Source organism: Camelus ferus, chromosome 13, assembly GCF_009834535.1.
Source record: "Camelus ferus isolate YT-003-E chromosome 13, BCGSAC_Cfer_1.0, whole genome shotgun sequence".
NCBI lineage: Eukaryota > Metazoa > Chordata > Mammalia > Artiodactyla > Camelidae > Camelus > Camelus ferus.
This window is the reverse complement of record NC_045708.1, coordinates 735,970-757,912: the sequence shown is the minus strand read 5'-3', so window position 1 is coordinate 757,912 and position 21,943 is coordinate 735,970. Positions and strand designations below refer to the sequence as shown.

At 59.4% G+C, this 21,943-nt stretch overlaps 1 protein-coding gene across 1 annotated transcript in view; it reads left to right on the top strand.

Moving 5' to 3' along the window:
• Positions 1-21,943, top strand: part of CFAP74 (cilia and flagella associated protein 74) — a 64,763-nt gene that overhangs the window by 14,785 nt on the left and 28,035 nt on the right. Inside the window, exons 3-18 of the mRNA XM_032494963.1 lie at positions 1,155-1,240; positions 2,378-2,462; positions 2,553-2,693; positions 2,974-3,072; positions 4,000-4,104; positions 7,430-7,603; positions 8,145-8,255; positions 8,597-8,699; positions 8,998-9,155; positions 10,232-10,436; positions 10,947-11,102; positions 11,857-12,030; positions 12,475-12,593; positions 14,576-14,642; positions 14,993-15,082; positions 20,567-20,731. Of these exons, the coding sequence (XP_032350854.1) occupies positions 1,174-1,240; positions 2,378-2,462; positions 2,553-2,693; positions 2,974-3,072; positions 4,000-4,104; positions 7,430-7,603; positions 8,145-8,255; positions 8,597-8,699; positions 8,998-9,155; positions 10,232-10,436; positions 10,947-11,102; positions 11,857-12,030; positions 12,475-12,593; positions 14,576-14,642; positions 14,993-15,082; positions 20,567-20,731 (2,019 nt within the window). The 5' untranslated portion in view covers positions 1,155-1,173. The remainder of the gene's footprint in view (positions 1-1,154; positions 1,241-2,377; positions 2,463-2,552; positions 2,694-2,973; positions 3,073-3,999; positions 4,105-7,429; positions 7,604-8,144; positions 8,256-8,596; positions 8,700-8,997; positions 9,156-10,231; positions 10,437-10,946; positions 11,103-11,856; positions 12,031-12,474; positions 12,594-14,575; positions 14,643-14,992; positions 15,083-20,566; positions 20,732-21,943) is intronic.

Below are 21,943 nucleotides of genomic sequence, written 5' to 3'. Positions count from 1 at the left end.
AGCTGCGACCGTGCATGTGTTCTGCTGAGGTAACAGCACGCTGCAACGTACGCGCTGTAACCCGCACACAGGTTAAACGTACGTTTGGATGAGTCCGACGGTTGTGTTCACCTGTGTAACCACCACCCGAGACAAGGCAGCGTTTCCATCCTCCTGTGGCCACCTCCACCCCCATTCCCACCATCTGGTTTCTGTCGTCATCTGTCTGTACCAGGTTGCATGACTTTTTGATTGAAATAGAGTTGGTGTAAGGTGTTGTGCTAGGTTCTGTGCACAGCATGGTGATTCAGTCATACACATACAGGTATATGTTCTTTTTCACATTCTTTTCCACTGTGGTTTATGACAGGACACTGAGTGCAGCTCCCCGTGCTGTGCAGCGGGACCTTGTTGGTCTGTTTTCTGTACAGCAGTTACTGCCTGCAAATCCCAGGCTCCTGCCCTGCCCTCCCCCACTGCACGGGGGCACCGCTGGTGCTCACCTGACGCCGATCCTGCGGCCCTTCCCCGGTGCTGAGTGTGCCAGACCTCAGCCTTCCGCGTGGTTCCCGGGGGTGGTTCCTGTGTGTGGACGTGCCGCAGTCTGTTTGTGGCTCTCGTTGGTGATGACACAGATCTGGGCTGATTGCACTTTGGGGCTGTTATGAATAAGGTGGCTACGAACATTCCTGCACCAGTTTTCTGTGGACATATTTGTTTCTCATGAGCAAATAGCTCAAAGTAGCGTTTCCGGGTCCCAAGGTAAGTGCACATGACAGCCCTGGGGGTCACGATCCAGTGTCCGGTGGTTTTGGTCTGAGGCGTGAACAGGCAGCAGTCCTGTGGCTTCACTTGAGAACGAAGACGCTGCACAGAGTTCCAGGAGCTCCGTGGCCTTTCGTACGTCTTCTTTTGTCGTGTCTGCTCTAAAGTTGTCGGCCCTTTTCAGTTGGAGTTTGGACTTCCTGCTGCGGATTCGGGGCTTCTCTGTCATGTCCCGGGTGCACAGCCTTCGTCAGATACGTGTGCTGCAAATACTTTCTCGCGCTGTGGTTCATCTCTTCATTTTCTTAATGTCTTTTTCGAAGAGGAATTGTTAATTTTTATGAAGTCTAATGTCTTAGTTTTTTTAATCCGTGATCTCGTTCATCTATAGCTTGTGCATTTTTTTGTAGCTGATTTCTGCCTGCCAGGATGGAAGAGGACGCCAGCCTGCTGCCTGAGGAGACGCTTTCGGACGGCGCCCCCCTCGTGGAAGACGGTAATGCAGACGCGTCTTTTCACAGATAACTCGCGTTCCGGCAGCGAGGAAGGCAAACGCCGTGCCTCACCGTTGCCCTTTAACTTCCTTTTTCTGGGGAGACTAAATCTTTTAAACTCGCATCTTTTCTCAGAAAGGTGGCTTGTGTTGTTCTGCCTTTAACTGGAGGAAAGAGCTCCGCTGGCTGAGACTCGGAAGGCGGCAGGGCCGCGGCTTCCTTTCCAGCGTCTCGGCTGAGAAATCTGACGCCGTTTTTATCCTCTAATTGCAACCTATTTTTGTTTTCCTTTCCTGGAAGCTTTTAGTTTTAAAAAAAAATCTGATGATCTGAAATTTCTCTAAGACGTGCCTTGATTCGGGCCAGTGCGGGACGCCAGGCTGGACAGTCCAGCCTGGAAACTGATCTCGGTCCCCCATCCGGCGCCGTGGCCGGTCGGCTGTGCCCTCGCCGGCGACGCCTGGTCCCCTCGCTCCAGGTTGCCTTCTCTTGTCCGCCGCCTTCCCGCTCCTGCTCTCGTGACCGTGGCCGGACACCTCTTAGAATTTCCTTTCATTTTTACTGAGATTTAATGAAGGAGTGGACGTAAGCCAGACAGCTTGCTTTGCCACGATTCGCTGGGAGTCTGCGGGGACTCTCTGAGACAGTGGCTCTCACACCTTTTCCTGTCGGGGAACCCTTTACATCATTAAAAATTATTGACAACCCGAAAAGCTTTTGTTTATGATGGTTAATCTTTCAGTGTTCACTGTTAAAAACTAAATCTGAAAGGCTTTTTTTAAACCTGTTTACTTACAACAGCAGAACAGTGAGCCTGTCGCAGGCAGCGGCAAGAGCCCGGCTGGGAGGAGGCAGCTGGGCTCCACGTGTCATGAGGCCCCTGGAAACCTCCGCGGTGCGCTCGTGAAAAGGGCTGAAAAAGACAAATGATGCTTTGCTATTACTGTGAAGGCAGTCTTGACCTTACAGACCCCCTGAAAGACTTTCAGGGACTCCCCCAGGGTTCCCTGGGCTCTGGTTTGAGAACCGCTGCTTGGAGACACTGTGGCCTCGCTGCCCGTCCAGGCAGAGCTTGGCGGGACTTCTCCCGGACCTTCAGGCTCGAGCGCCTGACTCTGGAACTCTTGCTTGGTTTCTAGAACCAGATGAACTGGAAGAGCCGGAGTTTGTGGGTGAGTCGCCCTCCATGGAGGCCGCGGGCCGGGCTGGCCCTGGAAGCTCCAGGTAACGGACGGGGGACTGACGGGGGGGGGGGCTGCTTGCCCGGGGCGGGGGAGTCGCCCCGCGATGGCAGCCGCCGTCCTTTCCCACCAGTCCAGGCAAAGGGCAGGGAGCCGGCAGGAGGAGGCGGAGACCGGCTGCCCCGGACCGAGTGCGGGCAGCACAGTGGCGGCAGGACCTGAGCCGCCTGGACAAGCTGCAGGAGGAGAAAGTCCTCTTCATTCAGAGGACACGGTGAGCAGCGCCGGGGCCCCGCCTGGTGGGCTTTCCACGCTCGTCTGCAGAGAAGCTGGAACCTGAAAACCAGTTGCAGGCGCCGTGAAACCTTCCTCCTAAGTACCCGGTTGTGTGAGAGGGGTCCCCGGAGGAGAGGGTGTGTCTGCGGGCCCCGAGCCCCCACCCCGTCCCGCTGCCCCCTCCCCAGCTGGAGGAGCGGGGAGGCACCTGGGGAGAGGGAGGCAGAGGGCCTGGGTGTCAGGGGACCGTTTATCCAGATTCTGGCTTCACCTTTCAGAGGGGAGCTGCGTGCCAGCCGCCAGAGGATGGACCTCGTGGCCAAGCAGCAGGAGAGCGTGGCAGCCGAGGTGGCCGCGGAGAGAGAGGCCAACAACATGTAGGTCGTAGGTGTGGGGGGCGACCTGGGGCCCGCGTGGGCCGCAGAGTGGGCTCCATCCTCCCACATCAGGGTCTGCACTCAGCACCTGCTGTGTTCAGCGGCCGAGCGAGCAGACCAGCCTCCATCCCGGGCAGGGCAGACATTCATAGTGGACACGAAGAGTCAGGTGGTCACACGGGGTGGCCGTGAGTCTGGAGGGCGGTCACTTTGAAGCAGGTGGCAGGGGAGGCCTCCCTGAGGAGCTGACCCCCAGGCTGGGGCCTGAGTAATGGGGAAAGAGCACCCAGGGGTGGGAGCCGGGAGAGGCCAGCAGGGCAGCTCAGGGACCGGGGTGGCACAGAGGTCAGCTGCCTGCATGGTCGAGTCCCCTGGGCAGCGTTACTCAAGGCCATTCTCAGAGAGACCTGGACCTGCAGGCTCAAACACCCTGGCAGGGATCTCAGGGGCGGTGCACCTCTCTGCCCTGCCCGCCCTGCGCCCCCCCGACCTCTGTCTGTCTGCGCATCCGCACGAGGGGAGGGTACCTGCGGCTCCAGGAGGGCAGAGACAGGTGATGTGGGACAGCGCAGAGTGGCTCGGCCAAGAGGGTCTCATGGCGGCTTCTTGGCCGCCCAGATGCTTCTAGTCATGAAGCAGGTGTGCTGGGTCCTTCCCGGGCCAAACCTGGGTGGGCCTGCAGCTCCGAAGGGCTGGCAGTGAGGAGACCGACTCCCCCCACTTGTAAACATGGAGCCGGCGGGTGCAGGGTCAGCACCCTCGGAGCCGCCCAGCCAGGGTGGGCCCAGGAGAAGCCTGTCCTCGACAACACCACACTCCTGCCTCCCCCCTGGCCCGTCCAGACAGAGTCCTCTCAAAAATGAAAAGGCAGGCGAAGGTGCCCGGAGCCCTGGCCTGGGGGCCTCATCTCAGCGCCGCTCTCCCCAGGGCAGCCGTGGGCCGCCTGGAGGCAGCGTCCCGACGCCTGCGCTTGGAGCTGGAGAAGGAGAGAGACCTGCAGTCCAGAGTCACAGCCGTGCTTCAGGAGAGCGAGTAAGTCCCAGGGTCACACACGGGACGGGTCTGAGTATGAAGGATATGTTTTGCACTTGACTTTCAAGTTGCCTGAAAACTGAATGGTAACCAGGACTTCACACGTTTTAAGTGTTTTTCTCTTTCTCGGTGTTTGAGTTCTTAGGATCTATGCAGTCAGCTTCTTTTCCCTTTTTTCCTAGTCTCTGTGCTTCTGCGAACAACCAGCGTGGTTTTAAAAAGTGCTTCTCACCTTTCCTAGAATCACCTCCCTCCACACCCCCCCCCCCCACCGAGACCGCTGCCCTGTGTCAAGTACTTCCTGGTAGAGGGTTTGGGCTGTAAACGTCAGGACTGCCTCCAGCTGGCTTAAGGGTTTAGGAAGAGGCATGACGGACAGAATCCGACTCTGGGCAGATCCCGGCCCGACTCCCGGAAGTTCAGCCGTCCAGGCCCCTGGAGACCCAGCAGGCGGGGAGCTTCCACCAGGGCTGGGGGTCCGACGACACAGCTGCCTCACACCCTTCTGCCCCGACGGAGCCCCCGGCCTGAGTCTCAGCTCGCCCGCGGCGCTGGCCACACGGGTGTCCGGCCCTTTGCAGGAGGCGCCCGCAGGGCTGGGAGTGGGCTTTGAGTGCCGGGAGCCTCCCCCGGTGACTCATGGGGCCAGAATCAGTCTCTGGCCCGTTCCTCTTGTGATGCAGTCTGCCCCGATCCCCTGTGTCCTGTGGGCCAAGCTGTGACGCCCTCTGTAAACTGGGGAGGAGGGGTCCTTGTCCTGACAGCGTCCCTTCCCCACCAGCTCCGGAGCAGCAAAGACCTGGTGGCCTTGTCTTTCTCGATCACTGCGTCCTCCATTTACTTTTTTAAAAAAACTTTAAAATTTTGAAACAACTTCAGATTTACAGAAGAGCTGCAAAATAGCACGAAGAACCCCTGTGTCCCCTTGGCCCCATCATCCCAGTGACACCTTCACAGCAAGGAGGCCCCACTTGGGGGTCGTGGGGTGGTCCTGCGTCCAGCTGGAAGGACCCCCAGCCCCCCCCCAACCGTGACACACATGACCTTGATAGTTTGAAGATCCTGGGCCGGGAAAGGTCCCTCACGTCGCCCCATGTGCTGCCCCCTCGGGCTTGTCGTCTGGCGTCCACCCCCGACGTGCTGCCGCATCCTGCCTTGTGTCCTTGCGGCGAGGCGCCCGATGCCCGCTGGCCCTGTTCCGTGGGGGCTCTGACCTCTTGGATGAGGGATGTCTGCAGACTTTCTCCATCGCCGAGTCATGCATTTCTCTCGGAAACTAACATGTACTTTGTGGTACAAACTGCAAGACTCTGGAAGACCCCATCCTCTTCCTTCTCCGCACTCTGGTTTTCGCATTTACTGGTGTTTCGTGTTTGAACCAGTTAAGATGGCTGTTGCCAAAGTGCGCCTTTCTAGCTCCGTCATCCCGTCCAGCTGTGTGAGTCAGCATGCTGCTGTGAGGGGCACCTTTCCCTTCTCCACATTCATTTATGCTTCCGTGTGACTCTCCCATTCCCGTTTCATTCGGTGGGTCACGGTCTCTCCCGTCGTCACTTATTCTGACGCTCCAGTCGTCGCAGATTTGGCCGCGGGACCTCTTTCAGGCTGGCTCCTCTGTGCTTGTGACTCGCCCCGCACTTCCTGGCATAAGGACGCGGTCCAGGCCCCCTCATTTATTGTCCGCCCCAGCCCTGGACCCAGGCAATTGTCTAAGGAGGCCTGGTTCCTCACAGGGCAGAATGGTGTCTGGGGACAGAGCTGGGTGCTGGGTGCTGGGTGCTCCCCTGCTGTTCCAGGCCCTCACCCAGGCACCCGGGAAGCGCATGCACGTCTGTGCTGTCTGCACTGAAGCCACGCACTCACAGTGGAATTCTGGCTCCAACAGAACCAGCAGTCCACCTCGTCCCCTGTCTGACCTGGACGTCCCTCCTGTGACAGACAGAAACCTGCCTCTCTCCTAAACACTTCCAGCCCTCTCTGCATACCTCCAAGTGCCCATCTGTGGCCCCTGCCCAGCTGCCCGCACTCTGACGCACTCCTGCAGCCCTGAGCCCCCAGGCCGGCGCCCGTCCTTCCCCCGTGAGCGTGGCTGCTGCCAGGTGGTGCGTTTACTTCGTCTTTAATCCGTGTCACCTATGTCTAACTTACATGCAAGGAAACGCATGTGTCCCTCACGCCTATTCTCCATCCTCAGACCCCAGGCAACCTCTCTGTCCTCTGTCCCTTTGCGTTAAGCGTGCAGAGCCTGCAGGCTGTACTCCCCGGGCCTGGCTGCTGCGCCGTGCACAACAGTTACGAGACGCACCAGGGCCGGCGCCCACGCCGTCGGTGCCCTCCTGGCCACACACTTGTCCCCTGTGGCTCCCCGTCCTAACCGGTATCCTCTGGGCCAACATAGTGACTCCCCTGTCCTTGTGGTCCAATCATCGTGGAAGTATTGCTGGTCCTTCCTCAAGACCGGCCTCCCGTAGGAATGAAGGGTCCTCATAGCTGAGAAGGCCAGCTGCTCAGCGCCCCCCCGACCCCTGCCACCCCCGCTAGGCCACTCTCTCCAAGCCGGGGCCCACCGCTGCCACGCCCTCAGTGTCCGCAGAGCTGACCCCCCCCAGCCCGCCCTCTGGTGGCGTGACCGACCAGATGCTCTCCTGAAACTGCTCTCAGGGAGGACTTGCCCTCGGGGCCCCTGCGTTGCTGCCGGTGTCTGTGTGCTGGACAGAACCTTCTTCACCCAGGGTCACCGGCACCCCAGGTGGCAGGGACATGCACAAGGCCCCCACGTGTGCGCTGAGGGAGGGAGGGCTGCACAGCAGGCATCCACTGTCCCTAAGGACCTCCTCCAGGGGTGCCGAGCGCACTGTCTGCCTGGTGCTGCTGGCGTGCCAGGCTCGAGGCTTGGTGATTCAGAGTCCCTTGTTTATTCACTCAGCAAACAGTAGCTGGGCACCTGCTCGGTCCCGAACACTGCTCTGAGCGTTTAGGGGTCACCCATGAGAAAAACAGCAAAAATCCCTGCCTCAGGGAAACTCCATCTGCGGTAACGACAGACAGACAGACAGACAGACAGACAGAAAACAAGCAAATCATGAAGCTTGTGCCGGGTGCCACGTCTCCCAGGCTCCAGCCCAAACCCAGAGGGCAGGACAGTGTGGACACAGCGCGGGGCAGGGAGCTGCAGGCCTGGAGGGCTCCTGGCAGAGCTGACCGACCCATCGATGGTGGTTGTCAGACTTGGGGCCCAAACCCTGGAGTGAATGCATGCAGAGGGCACAGCCCCAGATCTCCAACCCCTTTTCCAAGGTAAACCAAGGCGTCTCTTGTTTGCAAGGAGGGCCATGTGGCACATGGAAATCCGGGAGGGGCAGCTGGAGGGTGTTCGGAAGTCAGCCCAAGAGGAGGCGGTGGCCGCCAAGCGGTTCCTTCAGAAGCGGGCAGCCGAGCAGCTGCGCAAGGAGGCGGAGGCCGCAGGGAAGGTGGAGAGGAACCGGCTGCTGCGGGTCCGGTAGGCGCCAGGCCTCAGGCCCCGGCCCTGCCATACCCTCCGTCCCACCCGAGCCTGTTCCTCCTGAGCCCCAGCCAGAGCTGCTAACGCCACCCTCTCTCACTACCCTTCCCCCCACTTCTCTGGACGCCCTGCCCTCTTCCCCGCTCCGGCCGCTCCTCTGTGGCCCGTCCTCCCTGAAGCCCAGTCACTGCAGGTGCCCCAGGGCAGCCTCTTCTAGGGGGTCCTGCTCAGCTGGGTCCCTGGGCAGGGCAGGGGGACCCCGGTGTGCCACAGCCAGCGGCCCCAGCAGCCCCACCCCGAGAGGCACACCTCCTGCCCTCCCCTTTCTCCAACCCCATCTCCACCCAGGTCCTCCCGACTCCCACCCCACCTCATCTTTCTGCTGCTTCTGTGGGATCCGAGTCTGGAGACACATGCCCCCTTCCCCCAGGCACACCCTCCTTACCTAGCCCCCTCCCTGCCCTCGGCAGCCCAGGCTGCACAGGACGGGGAGCGGGCGCTCAGGCGCTTCTGTTCCCGCGTCCCCGCGTCCCTGCAGGAAGTCCACGCACCTGCAGAAGGAGCTCGGGCTCAGGCACCAGAAGCTGATGGAGGACGCCCAGAGGAGCCGCCGGCAGGCGGTGAGGTTCCTGAAGGCCTCCCTGGGCAGGTAGGCTTCTCGCCCCGAGTCCGGCCCCCTATCCGCCCCTGGGGGCCAACCTGAGAAAGCGGGGCTCTTGCCTTTGTTCAGAAATTCTCTGATTTTATCACTGAGTCATCACCTTATCATCCAAAAAAAATAAATCTGCTTTCAGTTTTGGGTGGTCGCTGTTTGCATTCAGAAAGGGACTCCAGTCTGGAGAAGCACGTCTCCCACTTTTTTTGTGGTTCACGCACAGCACAGCTTTCCACTTGCCCTTGGCGTTGCGTGAGAGCACACCCAGGGCTCCTCGCCGCTCTGTGTCTGCTTGCTTGGCCCGGGACCCCTGGTGAGCATGCACCTCCTTCCAGGGTCCGCGAGAGAGAGTGGAAGGCCGAGCTGGAGTCCCGCCAACACATGCAGAGGCGCATGGACGCGGTGCTGGCCCTGAAGAACAGCATCACTGCCAACCGGGTAGGGCCCCGCACACGCATCCCTGCGGACCCTCCTGGCGGGCCCCCCACACACCCGCAGGGCCCCAGTGCAGGCCTCCAGGAGCCCAGCCTGCCCGTCCAGGCAGTGGCCGCTTGCACATGCTGCTCCCCTGCCCTGCCCTGTCCTGCTGAGCCCTGCCCCTCAGACAGGCTCCAGTGTCAGCAGGAAGCAGTAGGGAGCTGGTGTGGGAAGACGGGGACAAGGGACCTGGGCTCGCGAGGCCCTCCTGGGGGAGGTGACATCGGGCGCTGTGGCCTCAGTGTTCTCTATTCCCAAGGAAACGCTCCGGAAATTTCAAGCGTGGGGCCAGGCCAGGGCGGAGCTGGCTGAACAGAGGGCCCAGGCGGAGAAGGAGGCAGTTCTGGCCCAGGGTGGGGACGCTTTCAGGCACCTTTGCCATCAACGCCGGCAGCAGGAGCTGGAGGCCCAAAACCAGTGAGGGGCGGCTACCGGGGCAGTGGGGGTGTGCACGTCACAACCAGAGAGGCTGCTTCTCTCCCTGGGCCCCCCTATTCCTGCCAGGCCCCTCCCTTTTCACCCTGATGTCCAGTCCCTGGCTGGTGGGGACCCCTCCTGGGCCTCAGCCCCTTCTGGCCCTGCCCCTGGGTCTGGCCCCTCAGGACCTGCCCCCACCCCCGGCCTCCCTCCTCCCTCCCAGGGGCTGCGGGCAGCCTGGGCTCATCCTAATACACGGCCTCACCTCTGGTCTCCCCCACTGGTGCTCAGTGCCACCTCCCCAATGCACGCTGCACCCCCGCCATCACCCGAGACGCCCCTCAGCCTGCACGTCCCCACACACAGCTTCCCACGCTGCGCTGCCCTGACAGATGGGGTCTCCCCAAGATGCAGGGCTTGGGTTTCCGCCACTACTGCCTCATCCCAGCCTTGCATACGAGGTTCTGTCATTTTCTTGTTGTCCTGGAGGGCCTGTCCCTGCTACCACTCCCAGCGCCCGCCCCGCTCGTGGTCACTGTTACGTCTGCCCAGCTGTGGCCTCCTGGCCCTGTTACTGGGGACAGCATCTCTCTCCTCTGGGAGTCGAGGTGCCCTGAGTGTCACCCCCAGAGTTGTGCCATCACTGCACCCCACAGGGTCTGGGGCAACTCTGCCCACCTGAGTCCCCCAGTCTCACCCCCAGACTGGCACAGAGGCAGTGCCAACAGGGAGCTGCTGGAATGAATGAATGAGAGAATGAGTGAGTGAATGAGTGGGTAGGTGAGTGGGTGAGTGAATGGCCTTGGCTGAGCGCCCCCAGCATCCAGCCTGGGAGCCGGGAGAAGGAGACAGGACAGCTCACGGTGTACGGGTGGACCGTTAGGGCTGGGCAGGCCAGAGGGTCTGGTCCTGGGTCTCTGCAACCCCAAAACCTGGCTGCCTCCCTCACCTGCCCCCACGGGGTCCAGGGCTCACCCAAGCCCTGCCGTTGGCCTCACATTCCTGGGGACGGCTGGCAGGGGCCTGGCACAGGGGCCCAGGGCAGCTCGTTCTCAGCCCATGGCGGTGTCCCGCAGTGCCTTCGAGGAGCAGCAGAAGCTCAGAAAGCACAAGATTGTGAGTCGGATTTTGAAAGAGGAGGCTGAGGAGGAGAGCAGGAAGAAGCAGCGGCCCGTGCCCCCCAGAGCCGTGGGCCGGCCAAGCCTGAGGGACAAGACCTGGGGCTACGTGGCCGACCTTTGTGAGGGGAGCAGCGCCGTGGAGCCTCCCTGTTACCTGCAGGTGAGCCGCTGCCTCCACTCAAGCTCCCGGCTCCCAGGAGTGGACCAGCTGAGGGCAGAGCAAAAAGCGGCCACCCTGCTCCCAGGATGCCCCTTTCCCCCATTCTCTGGTTTTCCTTGAGGCCCAGTGCCAGTGGGCAGACAACGTCCCCAGCATGGAGCCTCCCTCACGTCACAGCATCGTCACCCTCCCTCCCCATCCTCATCCCGGTCTGCATCCCTGAGGGGGGCCCCATCTGGCCTGAGAGCAACTGAGGGTCCTCAAAGGGGATTCGAGCGCAGCCATAAGTTAGAGTGTTCAGTGGATCTTTTGTGGGCACTGGAGAAAAATCTTTAATGACGTATAAAGATCCTTGTATTTTAAGTAGAAGTTACAGCACCGTGTGTGCCCAGGTCTCCGAGTGACGGGGAGAAGCCGGGCCCTGGGGTCCGAGTGTTTGTGTTTCCTTCTTCCTGATCTGTGCTTGCCTAGCCCCTAGGCTAAGCGGTTGCATCCTGTCCCTGACTCCAGGACAACAGTCTTGCCGCCCCCAGACCCTCTCCGCTGGTGCAGGCCATCTCCAGCGAGTCCGTCCAGGGGGACCAGGGGAGCAGCGGCTGGGAGGCAGAAACGCTGGCTATGCCTGAAATCCCCGGGCTCTGGACCGAAGGCTACGAGCCCTACCAGGTAGCGTGGCCACACCGCCAACTCCTGGAGCTGTCCTCACGGCGGTCTCCGCCTCCTCCGAGGCCTCCGTGTCCTGGCGGTCCGGTGGGGGCTCGCCCGCAGGGGCTGCTCTGTGTGTCCCCCAGCCACGCCCACACTCACTGCTGCCCAGCGCCTCCCCTCTGCACACCGCACAGAGCTGGGGGTCGGGGGAGCCAGGCCTGACTCTCCTGCTTGCTGTTGGGGAAGCGGTTTCCAGGGCACTGCTCCTGCCTCTGAAAGGCACGGCTCCACGAGCTAGGAAGTCAGTGAGCACCCGCTGCGCCCGCAGGACACCGGCTCCAGCTCTGTCCCCGCGCCAGCCGCCCCGGCCCAGCCACCACATGGGGGCCTCACCTGCCTGTGGTCTGTGCGCAGTTTGGTTCCACTGCTCTGAGGGCAAGGCCACTTTGGTTCTGCCGGTTCTGGGGAGGCATGGCTGAGCAGGGCCTGGAACAAGAGCAGGGCGGGCCAGACACTCAGCGGGCAGGGGTGGGCGCCGGCCCACAGGTCAGCAGGAAGAGCCGCGGCAGCGGGGGCGCGAGGAGCCAAGGCCCCAGGTGGGCAGGAGGCTTTGTGGAGCCACCACAGGGGGCATTTTGCTTCCTGCAGAACTCCTCAGGGACTGTCTGCAGAGCACGCCTCTCCCGTTTCGTCCCGAAAGTGTGCCAGTGGGGTCCCGGGGGGCTCACGGCTCTGGGCTGTTCACCTCTGTCGTGTCCCCATGCCACCCCAGGTGCCCAAGGAGGACGCAGACTGGAAGCCTGTGGGCGGGACGAAGATGGACAAGGACATCCCGGAGCGCACGGCGCAGCGGCTGCGCAGCGGGGTGACCCACAGGCAGGTGGCCTCTGGGCGCGAGTTCAAAGGTCACCCCTTCAACAGCAAGCCGAAGCTCATTCACTTCAAGGTGGGCCGGGGGGCGGCCCAGCTGGGGAGCGGGGACCCCAGCACCGGTGTCCATGCCTGGGCTGAGGGCGACAGGGCTGGGGCTGGTGGGGGGGCAGACACCAGCCCCAGGAGGGCGCCTGTCCTGGCCGCAGGGCGTTGGGGCCTCCTGCGCAGGGGACGAGAGCCAGGGACAGGGTTCAGGCTCACTGGCCAGGCCCTGCACGAGGGGCCTGAGGCCACGCCTTTCCTGGTCACTCTGGGGGAGGGGAGTCTGGCGCCACCCAACCTCTGCTGGCGGAGCCTCCCCTCCCCCCCCACTCTCTGGTTCTACGTATAGAACGGTGCCCCGGGGGACCCTTGGTCCCCTTGGCACAAGATGTCCCCATCTCCCGGGCGTGGCTGTCAGGTGCCGAGAAGCAGCCCAGGAAGCTCTGAGTGACAGCTCTTCATCCACTTTGCCCAGGACTTCGATGTCGGCAAAGTCTACAAGAAGAAGGTCACGCTGATAAACGCCACCTACACGGTCACCCGCTGCAAGCTGCTGGGCGTGGAGGAGCCTCTCCGGGACTTCGTCCACGTCGAGTGAGCAGCCTCCACCCCCGCTGAAGCTGCATGAGCAGCCTCCTCGCGGCTTCCTGACCTTGTGCTCTGAGGCGCCCGCGGGAGGTTTCCCTGGAAGCGCCTGTCTCTGTGTCAACTTTCACTCTGCTGCAGGGCCTCACGTGTCCTGGGGGGACCCCACTGAGCCTGCGCTGGATCCCCTTTCACATCTGTGATCTTCTGTCTGGTCCCCGCAATCCTTTCCTCTTTTCTGCTTTCCCTCGTTTTTCTCACGATGCCTTTCCTGCCTCTGCAGCGTCTCCTGCTCCTTTGAGTGTTGCCTTCCTTGTTAGGGCAGTTTTGCTCTTCCTCTTCCTGGTGTCTGCTGTCAGGTGAGGGGTCCGGGGGCCCTGGGTCTCCAGTGCTTCGTGGCTTCTGCTGTCAGCCTCCGAGGGCCTCTGCCCTCTGCCGTCCCCGGGGCGGCTCCCCGGGATCCAGGGCACCGACTGGGGCTCCGGCTGCTCTTCTCGAGCAGGACCCGCTGGTGGCTCCGTGCGGGTCGGGCCCACGCGGGGTCTCCATCCCGGGGTCCTGAGCGCTCCGCGCGGGCAGTGCACTTACCCCCAGTCTGTCCCCTGCTTTCCGGGCGCGCTGACGGTACAGTCTTCCTGCCGATCTGTGGGTTTCTGGAGGAGCCGACGGAGGCCCAGGTCTGGGCGTCACCATCACCTCGGCCACCCTGAAGCCCCCTCCCCAAGCCTGGCATGAGGAGCTTTTACCGACAGGGTTTTCTCTCTGCGCCTTGGGGGTATCACTCCCCCCGCGTCTCCTGGTTTCTCCCTGTTGTCGGGAGCCGGCGTTCCGTCCAGTCGCTGGTCTTCATGGGTCGTCGAGCTTTCCTCTGCGTCCATGGGGCCTGCGTCTCCCCCTCAGTGTGTCTGGGGGGATTGACTTTCCTCAGACCTGCCTAGGACGCACCGCGCTTCCCGACCAGGCCGAGGACTTGGATCTTGGGACAGCTGTGAGGTTTCGTGGCCCCGCCCCTCAGACGTCGCCCTCCCGCTCACACGCAGCCTCCGTCGCTCCCACGGGACCCTCTCCTGCTCGTTCCCGTGCCTCCTGACGCTGACTCGTGTCCCACCTTCTGAGCAGCCTTCTCGGTGTCTCCCAGGGTCTGTCCCTCCACTCACCGCTCCTCTCTTTGGTGGGACCTAACGAGCTGTTGAGATTGTGTTTTCGTTCCTCATTTCAGCTGCCGTATTTCTCATTTCTGGAGGTTCTAGGTTCTTTTCAGATCAGCTGGTCTTCCGTGCTCTTCCCTCTGTCCTGATCACTTCGCCCATGACTTTGCGTCTCCAGTCAGTCGTTCTGCGCCTGGAGCTCCTGCAGTCGGGCCCTCCCCCTGCCGTGTTCCGTGCTGGCTCGTTTGCAGACTTTCAGTCTGGGTTCTGGTCTTCCCAGGATGAGACCCCTCCTCAGGAGTCTGTGCACTCTGGCATCGAAACCCTTGCTCCTGGTCAGAGAGGCCTGGTGCCACAGGGACGCCAGCCAGGGACAGATTTCACCATGAGGCCTTGGCCTGTGTACTTCTAGGCCAAATGCACTACACAGACCCCCCTTGTGAGGGTGCACCTTGTGTGAGAAAGCTGGTGGGGAGCCCCTTCCCCTCGCCCACGGTCCAGATAGGACGAGCCTGCTCTCCCCACAGTCCCTGTGAAGCTGGGGCTCCTCTCTGTCTTTCACTGAAAGTGGGGCTCCAGCTGAATGCCAGGCCCCCATGCCCTCACCTTAGCCCTGAAGCCCTAGACCTTTGGTTCCAGGCCTGGCGTGTGTCCGGGGGAGCCGCGGCGTCACTCACACACCTAACACGTGGATATTACCAAGTGTCCCCCAGAACTGAGTCCTGGGGAGGCCGCGCCCAGGACAGGAAGAGGGAGGGGTCCGGAGGCCCCACTCAGGCTTCCAGCCGGGCTGCGGTTCACAGGGTGCAGGGTGCTCACCTCCCTGCGTCCTTGTCCCTGCAGCTTTGACCCCCCTGGGCCCATGTCAGCCGGCATGTCCTGCGAAGTGCTGGTCACCTTCAAGCCGATGGTGAGTGGCAAAGGGGGGATTCTCAATGTGTCAAGAGGGTGCTGGGTGGAACTGGGTCCCTGCTGCTCCCCTGGCACTGCAGGACACTGCGGTGGAGGGGACGCATGGGAATCTCAGGAGGGGTCATGCACAGCCCGTTTCGCCACTTTATTTCCAAAACGCACAAACATTCCTCACCGTGCAGCATCCCGGGGCGGCTCCTGCTTCACTGCCAGCAGGTGTGAACTCATGCTCCTGGTCCAGGTGGGGCGTGGGGGCCTGAGTACGGCCCCCAGAGCCCCAGAGCTCGGCCGGTTACGCAGACGTGAGGTTACAAGCCCTTACGCTGCTTGGCTTGGTTTATTTTTTAGATAAACAAAGATCTGGAAGGCAGTGTCTCGTTTCTGGCTCAGACGGGCAGATTTTCTGTTCCACTGAAGTGTTCAACCAAGAAATGCTCCGTGAGTTGGAGCCTGAGCCAGGCTTCCGGGCCACCCGGGCTGGGGACGGGGTGTGGGGAACGAGGGTGACAGGGTCGGGGTTGGGTCAGGTGTTCTGGGGACCAGGGCACTCGCAGCAACGCTGGAAAGACCTGGACAAATCCTGCACCGACTGAGCCCGGCCTGCTGGGCCCTCGGGTCCAAGGGGCCCCCAGGACCGTCTCCAAAGACGCTGGTCCCCTTGACTCTTGAACTGTGGTCTCCACGCCACGTCTTCCACCCGTTAACGAAGTTTGTGCCTTTCCACCTGCTTCCCCCAGTTTGCCCACCCACCCGCCAGCATTCACGTATCTTTTGGTATCTGAGTTCTGGGTTTTTTTTTTTTAGATTCCACATGTAAGTGCGGTCAGTTTCTCTCTTCTGTCTGACTTATTTCACGAAGATCAATGCCCTCCACGTTGTCCGTGAGGCCCCTCCACATTGTCGCAAATGGCAAGGCTTCCTTAGTCCATTTTATACACACCACGTTTTCTTCGTCCACTCACCCAGCGACGAACACGCAGTTGCTCCCATGTCCTGGCGGGCGTAAGCGGCGCTGCAGTGAACGTGGGCACAGGAAGCCCTCCGACTGCCGATTCCTTCTCCTTCGGGTGAACACCCAGGGGTGCGCCTGCTGGGTCACCGGGTAGCTCTGCTGGCGGTCTCCTGAGGAGCCTCCGTGCTGCTGTGCAGTGGCTGCCCCGGTTCACACTCCCCGAGCGGTGCCCGAGGGCTCCCTTTCCCCGCGTCCTGGCCCACGCTTGTTCTTGTCTTTTCATCAGTTAGCCACCGACAGGTGGGAGGTGACACCTCACGGTGGTTTTGATTTGCATTTTCCTGGTTATTAGTGACGTTGAGCACTTTTTCACGTACCCGTTGGCTGTCAGTGTGACTTCTTTGGAAACGTGTCCAATTCCTCTGCCCTTTCTAAAATCAGATTGTTTGTAACCTCTTATCAGATACATGATTCACAGATATTTTCATCCATGCCATAGGCTGCCTTTTCCTTTTGTTGGTGATTTCTTTTGCTATGCAGACTGATGGAAAGGCAGAAAGAACAGCACGTATGCAAGTTGCCCCTGGCAACAACCGTCCTACTTCCGTCTATTATTTCGATGACTCTGAGTACCTTATGTAAGTGGGGTCATATTGTCTGTCCTTTGTTACCAGCTTATTTCACTGGCAGTGTCCTCAAGGTCCAGCCATGTCTTGGCCGATGTCAGAGTCCCCGATGGACAGGGAGGGCCCTGCCTGTCGCTTGGCCCTTTGGCTTCATTGCCTTATGGCTTCCTGTTCATTTCCTGCACCACTACCATCTTTTACGTTGGGTCGATGTTTTGCAGTGATAAATGCTTACATTCCTGTCTCTTCCCTTTGTGATCATCCATCACCTACTTTTGTGGGGCCCATGGGGACCGCACTTAGCATCCGAAGGTTACAGCAGCCCGAATCCGAGTTCTGTGGCTTCATTTCAGTCATTAATGAACACTCTTCTGTATAGTTTTGCCCCAGTTCCGTTCAGTTGCTGACTTGACAGGATCCATTTGCCCAATAACGTAAACTAAAAACATGTAATACGTTAGTCTCTGAAGTCATACAGAAAACACGGTGTGGAGCTACAAGCCGAAGCTGCAACAACACAGGCTTTGTGCTGCCATGTGTTCACCTTTCCCGAGACCCCGGGGCTCCGAGCGCCGGTCCGCTGTCTCCTGCATCCCTGCAGCACGTCCAGCGCAGAGACTCCTGCGGCTTGTGTCTGTCTGGGAATGTCTTGGTTTCTTCCTTGCTTCCAAAGGACGCTTTTGCAGGATTCTTGGCTGACATCTCTCCTGCTTGAGCACTTTGAATGTATTGGCCCCACTGCCGTCTCACCTCCAAAGGGTCTGATGAGAAATCCGCTCGCGTCCCTTGTCTGTGACAGGTCCTTTCCCTCCCGCCGCCTTCCAGGACTCTCTCTTCTTCTCTGGTTTTTACAGTGACCCCAGGGGTCTCAGCAGGCCCTGGGTCGTCCCACTTGAAGTCTGCCCAGCAAACTTCCTGCATGTGTGCATTCACATCTCTCATCCACTGTGGGCGGTCTCCAGACGTTACTCTTTCAAATGTTCTCGCTGCCCTTTCTCTGCCCCTCCTCCTTGTAGGGCCCCACATGCCCGTGCGGTCACCCTGGCGGTGGCCCGCAGCCCCTGAGGCTCTCCCACCTTCTCCGGTCCTTTCGTCCTGCTCCTCAGCCTCAGCGATGCCCACCACCCCTTCAGGTTCGCAGCTCACGTCTGCCTGTGGGGCTGGTTACTGAGTTTCCCAGTTAATAAGTTCAGTTGTGCTTCTCAACTCCAAAACTTTTTTGTTTCTTCTTAGGTTTTTTGTCTCTATTGATGTTTTTTCCATTGTATTCACACATCATTTTCTTCCGTTTCTCCATGTCTTTCTTTAGTTCTTGGAGCATCTTTAAGACAGGTTATTTCTAAGTCTTTGTCAAGTAGACCTGCCATCAGACCCGTTTGAGGGGCGGTTTCTGCCGATTTATGGTTCCCTTTGAAGGAACCACCTTCTGTTTCTTTGTCTGTTGGTGGAACAGCAGACATTTGAGTCTCATAATGTGGTAACTCTGGAAATCAGATTTCCCTCTGTCCTGAGTTTGCTGTTGTTAGGGAAAAATGTGTTACAGCTCAGTTGTGACAGCAACCTGGATCGGAGCGGAAGACCAAGCAGCACTGGGAGAGTTGGAGAACTCAGGTTTATTACACCACCACGCCCACAGAAGTTAACACTTCAAGCTCTAAGCCCCGGCTGTAGGTGTACCCAGGCCTTTATAGGCTGCCAGTTTTACACTTTGCAACATCATATGCTAATAAAGTATAACAAGTTGACCAACCAGGAAGCAGCTTTGTAGAAATAGACTAATCAGGAGAGGGAGAGAGAGAGAGAACCAATCAGGAGTGAGCTCCATGCAAATGAAGTACTACAAATGGAACAATCAGAAGTTAGGTAAGTGGACCAATCAGAAGTGAGAGTAATAACCAATCAGGAGTGAAGGAAATAACCAATCAGAAGTGAGCTCAGGGAACCAATAGAATTCTAGGTGTAAGTTAGCCGCTTTAGAGACAAAAAGTGAGATAGAGCCTCTGGGCTAGGGAACCGGACGGTGCTGGGAGGAGAGCAGCGGCCCTGCTTACGGGTTCTGCCGGTCTTTTTCTGGGGCTTCCTGCCTCACTGTTACGATTTTGTTTGTTGTTTTGTTTTGCTCTTTGTGCTGAGGATCAGCCCAAGGTGTAAACTTAAGGTCTTCTGAGCTTTCCCTGGGTGCGAGTGGTCACTTTCTGGTTTCCTCTGTACCTGCAGTTGTTTTGAACGTCCTAGTCTCTAAAGCTGGGCTCCCAAATGAGGGAAAAGAGGAAAACGAAGTAGGGGAGAAAAGAACTGTGCTGGTCCTCTGCATCCAGTCATCGGCGGAGAGAAGGGACGCGCGGCGGTGGGGGAAGGGCAGCTATTGCGGCGGTTCCTCTTTAATTTCCTGAGGCACCTCCAGACCGTTCTCCGCAGCGGCTGCACCGTTTCACGTGCCCACAGCGGTGCGCAAGGGCGCCAGTTTTCCCACGTCCCCGGCAGCGTGTGCTGATCTCCGGGTTTGACAGTAGCGTCCCGGTTGGCGGGCGGCGGTACCTCGTTGCAGTTCTGACGTGCGTTTCCCTGGTGATCAGCGCCGCTGAGCGTCTGCTCACGTGCCTGTTGGCCGTCCGGTTGGGCTTCTTCGAAGAAACGTGGATTCAAGCCCTTTGTTCGTCTGAGTTTGGTGGTTGTCGTTTTGCTGTTGGGCTGCAGGAGTTCTCCGTATGCTCTGGATGTTAATTTCCTATCAGATGCATGGTATGGAAACTTTGAGAAGGGCTGATACTCCTTAAATGTTTGGTGGAATCCGCCAGGGACGCCGTCGGGCCCAGGGCTCTGGCTCCTCGGCAGGCGCTGCATTGTCGGTTCGCCCACCTTGCTGGTTACAGGCCTGTGCAGGCCGCTGCTCTTTGCCGCTTAGTCGCAGGTTTCGTGTTTCTGGGAGTTTGTGCGCTTCATCGAGGTTCTCCGGGGAGTGGGTGCACAGCTGTTCACAGTTCTCTCCACCATCCTTTGTATTTCTGTGGAATCGGCATTAATGTCCCCACCCTCATTTCTGATTTTAGTCAGTTTGAGTTTGTATCTTTTTTTCCTAGTCCATCCAGCTAAAGTTTTGTCAACTTTGTTGATCTTTTTGAAGAACCAACTTTCGCTCTCATTAATTTTCTCCCATTTTTCTGTTGTCTTTTGTTTACCTCTGCTCTGATCTGTATGAGTCTCTTCTGTCTGCTGGTTGTGGTTTAGTTTGTTCTTTTTCTAGCTTCCTAAGTTGCAAACGTAAGTTACTGATTTGAGATCAGTCTTGTTTTTTTTTTTTTTTTTTTTTTTTAATTTTTAAATATAGTTCCCTGGGCTATGCAGCAGGGTTCTTTTTTAATAAAAGTGTTTATAGCTGTAAGTGCTCCCTTTAGCCCCCTTCCCACTGCACCCCATACGTTCTGCTATGTTGTGTTTTTGTTTTCGTTCACCTCCAATTATTTTATCATTTCTCGTGTGACTTCTTTGATCCATTTGTTGTTTAAAATCATGTGGTCCAATCTCCACACCTCTGTGAATTTTCCAGGCTTCTCTATACTGTGATTTCTACCCTCATCCTGTTGTGGTCAGAGAAGACGTTCTGTCTGATGTTGTGCTTTTCAGTCTGGTGAGACTTAATTTGTGGCCTGACATGTGGTCTGTCCTGGAAAGCGTCCGTGTGCCCCGAGGCGCACGTGTGGCTGACGCTGGGGCGAGTGTCCTGTGTTCGTCCGCTGGAGCCGTCGGTTGTCGTGTCCTTGCTCCCTCCTCCTTGCTTCTCGTCCGTCTGCTGTTCTGCGCGTTTTCATGAGAGGAGTGTTGTGTGACCATGTGTTTCCCCCTTCAGTTCTGTCGAGCTCTGCCTCGTGTACATGACAGACAGCCACTAGGTGCTAACTGTTTGTAACTGTTACGTCTTCTTGCCACACAGAATCTTTATTAACACATGACCTCTGGTCTTTGGGTTGTCTCCTAACCTTCGCCTTTTCCAGAACATCTCAGAGCTGGCGTCACGCAGTCTGCAGTCTTTTCAGCCTGGCGTCGCTCACTCAGTCACAGGCCTCTCTACGGCTCGATAGCTCGCTTCTTTTTAGCTGGCCTGACTTTTTGGGAATTGGCCTCAGGCACACACCCATGATTTCTAGTCCCCGCCCCCCCACCCCGAATCCCCCAGACAGGCCTCACCACGAGCGCGAGGAAGGGCCCTGGAGCCCCAGGCAGGCCTCACCCTGAGCGTGAGGAAGGGGCCGGCACGCCTCATCCCCTTTGGGCTGCAGAGCAAGTGGGGAGAGGAGGCCGTGCTACAGGCTGGAGCGGCCACCGCTCACTTGGGTCCTTTGGCAGCTGTCCCTCGACAAGGAGGTCATCGACTTCGGTAGCCACGGGGTGGGCGAGACTGCATCCCGGACCATCACGCTGACCAACGCCGGGGGCCTGGGCACCAGGTTCAGGTTTCTTCTCGCATCCGAGTCCTGTGAGGTGGACGGCTCCCAGTCGGCCATGAAAATAGTGAGTGTGCCGGCTGTGCGTGGCGCCTCCCGCCCAAGACAGTCCCGCGAGCGTAAAGCGGGCACAGCTTGAAGGAGCCTGTCCACGTGGGCGGGCGGAGGAGGGGCAGCGAGACGCCCTCCCACCAGTCTCGGTAGAAGAGTCTCCGTAAGGAGGACAGCTGGGGGCCGCAGGACAGCGCCCCCACACGTGCGTTGGAAGGCGGTGACCACGTGCTCCAGGCCCTGAAGTCCCAGCTCGGGAGCGGCGGTCCAGCCCTGAGGCCCCAGCGGAAGACTGCAGACCCCAGCCGCGTCTGCACTGTCCCAGACGTGCCGGGTGGGCCTTGGTCCTTTCGCCAGAAGGCTGTGCACGTGTGCTGCTGAGTGAGCGGAAGCAGCCTCAGAGCACACAGGTGGGCCCTGTCCAGGGAGACGGCTTCCAACACACCAGTGCACTCGGGGGGGTTCTTGGCGTGAGGATGGGTGAGAGGAACTTTGCCTTTTTAAAGTACACGTCTTGAGTGAATTGAAACTTTCCTGAGGAGCACTGAGTCTGTTCTTTCTGCCTCATTCAGGGGTCTCAGCAAAGGCCTTGGAAGGGTCTCCCCTGGGGAGGGATGGGGTTGGGCAGCAGTGGGGCCCAGCAGCTGTGGCAGAGGTGGGAGGGGCCTGGGTTATGAGCCTGGAGCAGAGCCAGTGGGTTGCTAGGAGAGGAGGGAGTGCGGAGACGGGGCTTCTGGGGGCAGGACAAGTGCCCAGGCCCTGAGGGGTCTCCACAGGCACCCTCCCGTCTCCTGGTGGGTGTCTGTCCGTCTGGACGGCAGCTCCGCCCAGGCAGTAACCTGTTTGCCCCCATGGCCCCTGAGTCACACGTTTGGGGCACTTGGGCTGGGGGTCCGTGGTCTCTGGGAAAGGAGCAGCCATGAGGTGGGAGCTGAAGCCAGGAGAGCTTGGAGCTGGGACCTGGGAGGGACCCCACCTCACCCAGGAGAGGAGTAGGCGTCCTGGGGGAGCCAACCAGCCTGGGAGGGAGACTGTAGACTCAGCTAAGAGCCCAGCAGTGCCCAGGGGGCTTCAGGCGGGACCCAGGAGGAGCAAGCTGGGTGAGAGCTGGCCCCGAGTGCGCAGTTGGCTGCTGCTGCAGCCTAGAGGCCCTCATGGGTCGACGGGGTTGGGGGGCTGTCAGGGGAGCCGTGCAGGAGCCCACAGTCCCAGCCTAGGTCACGGCCGG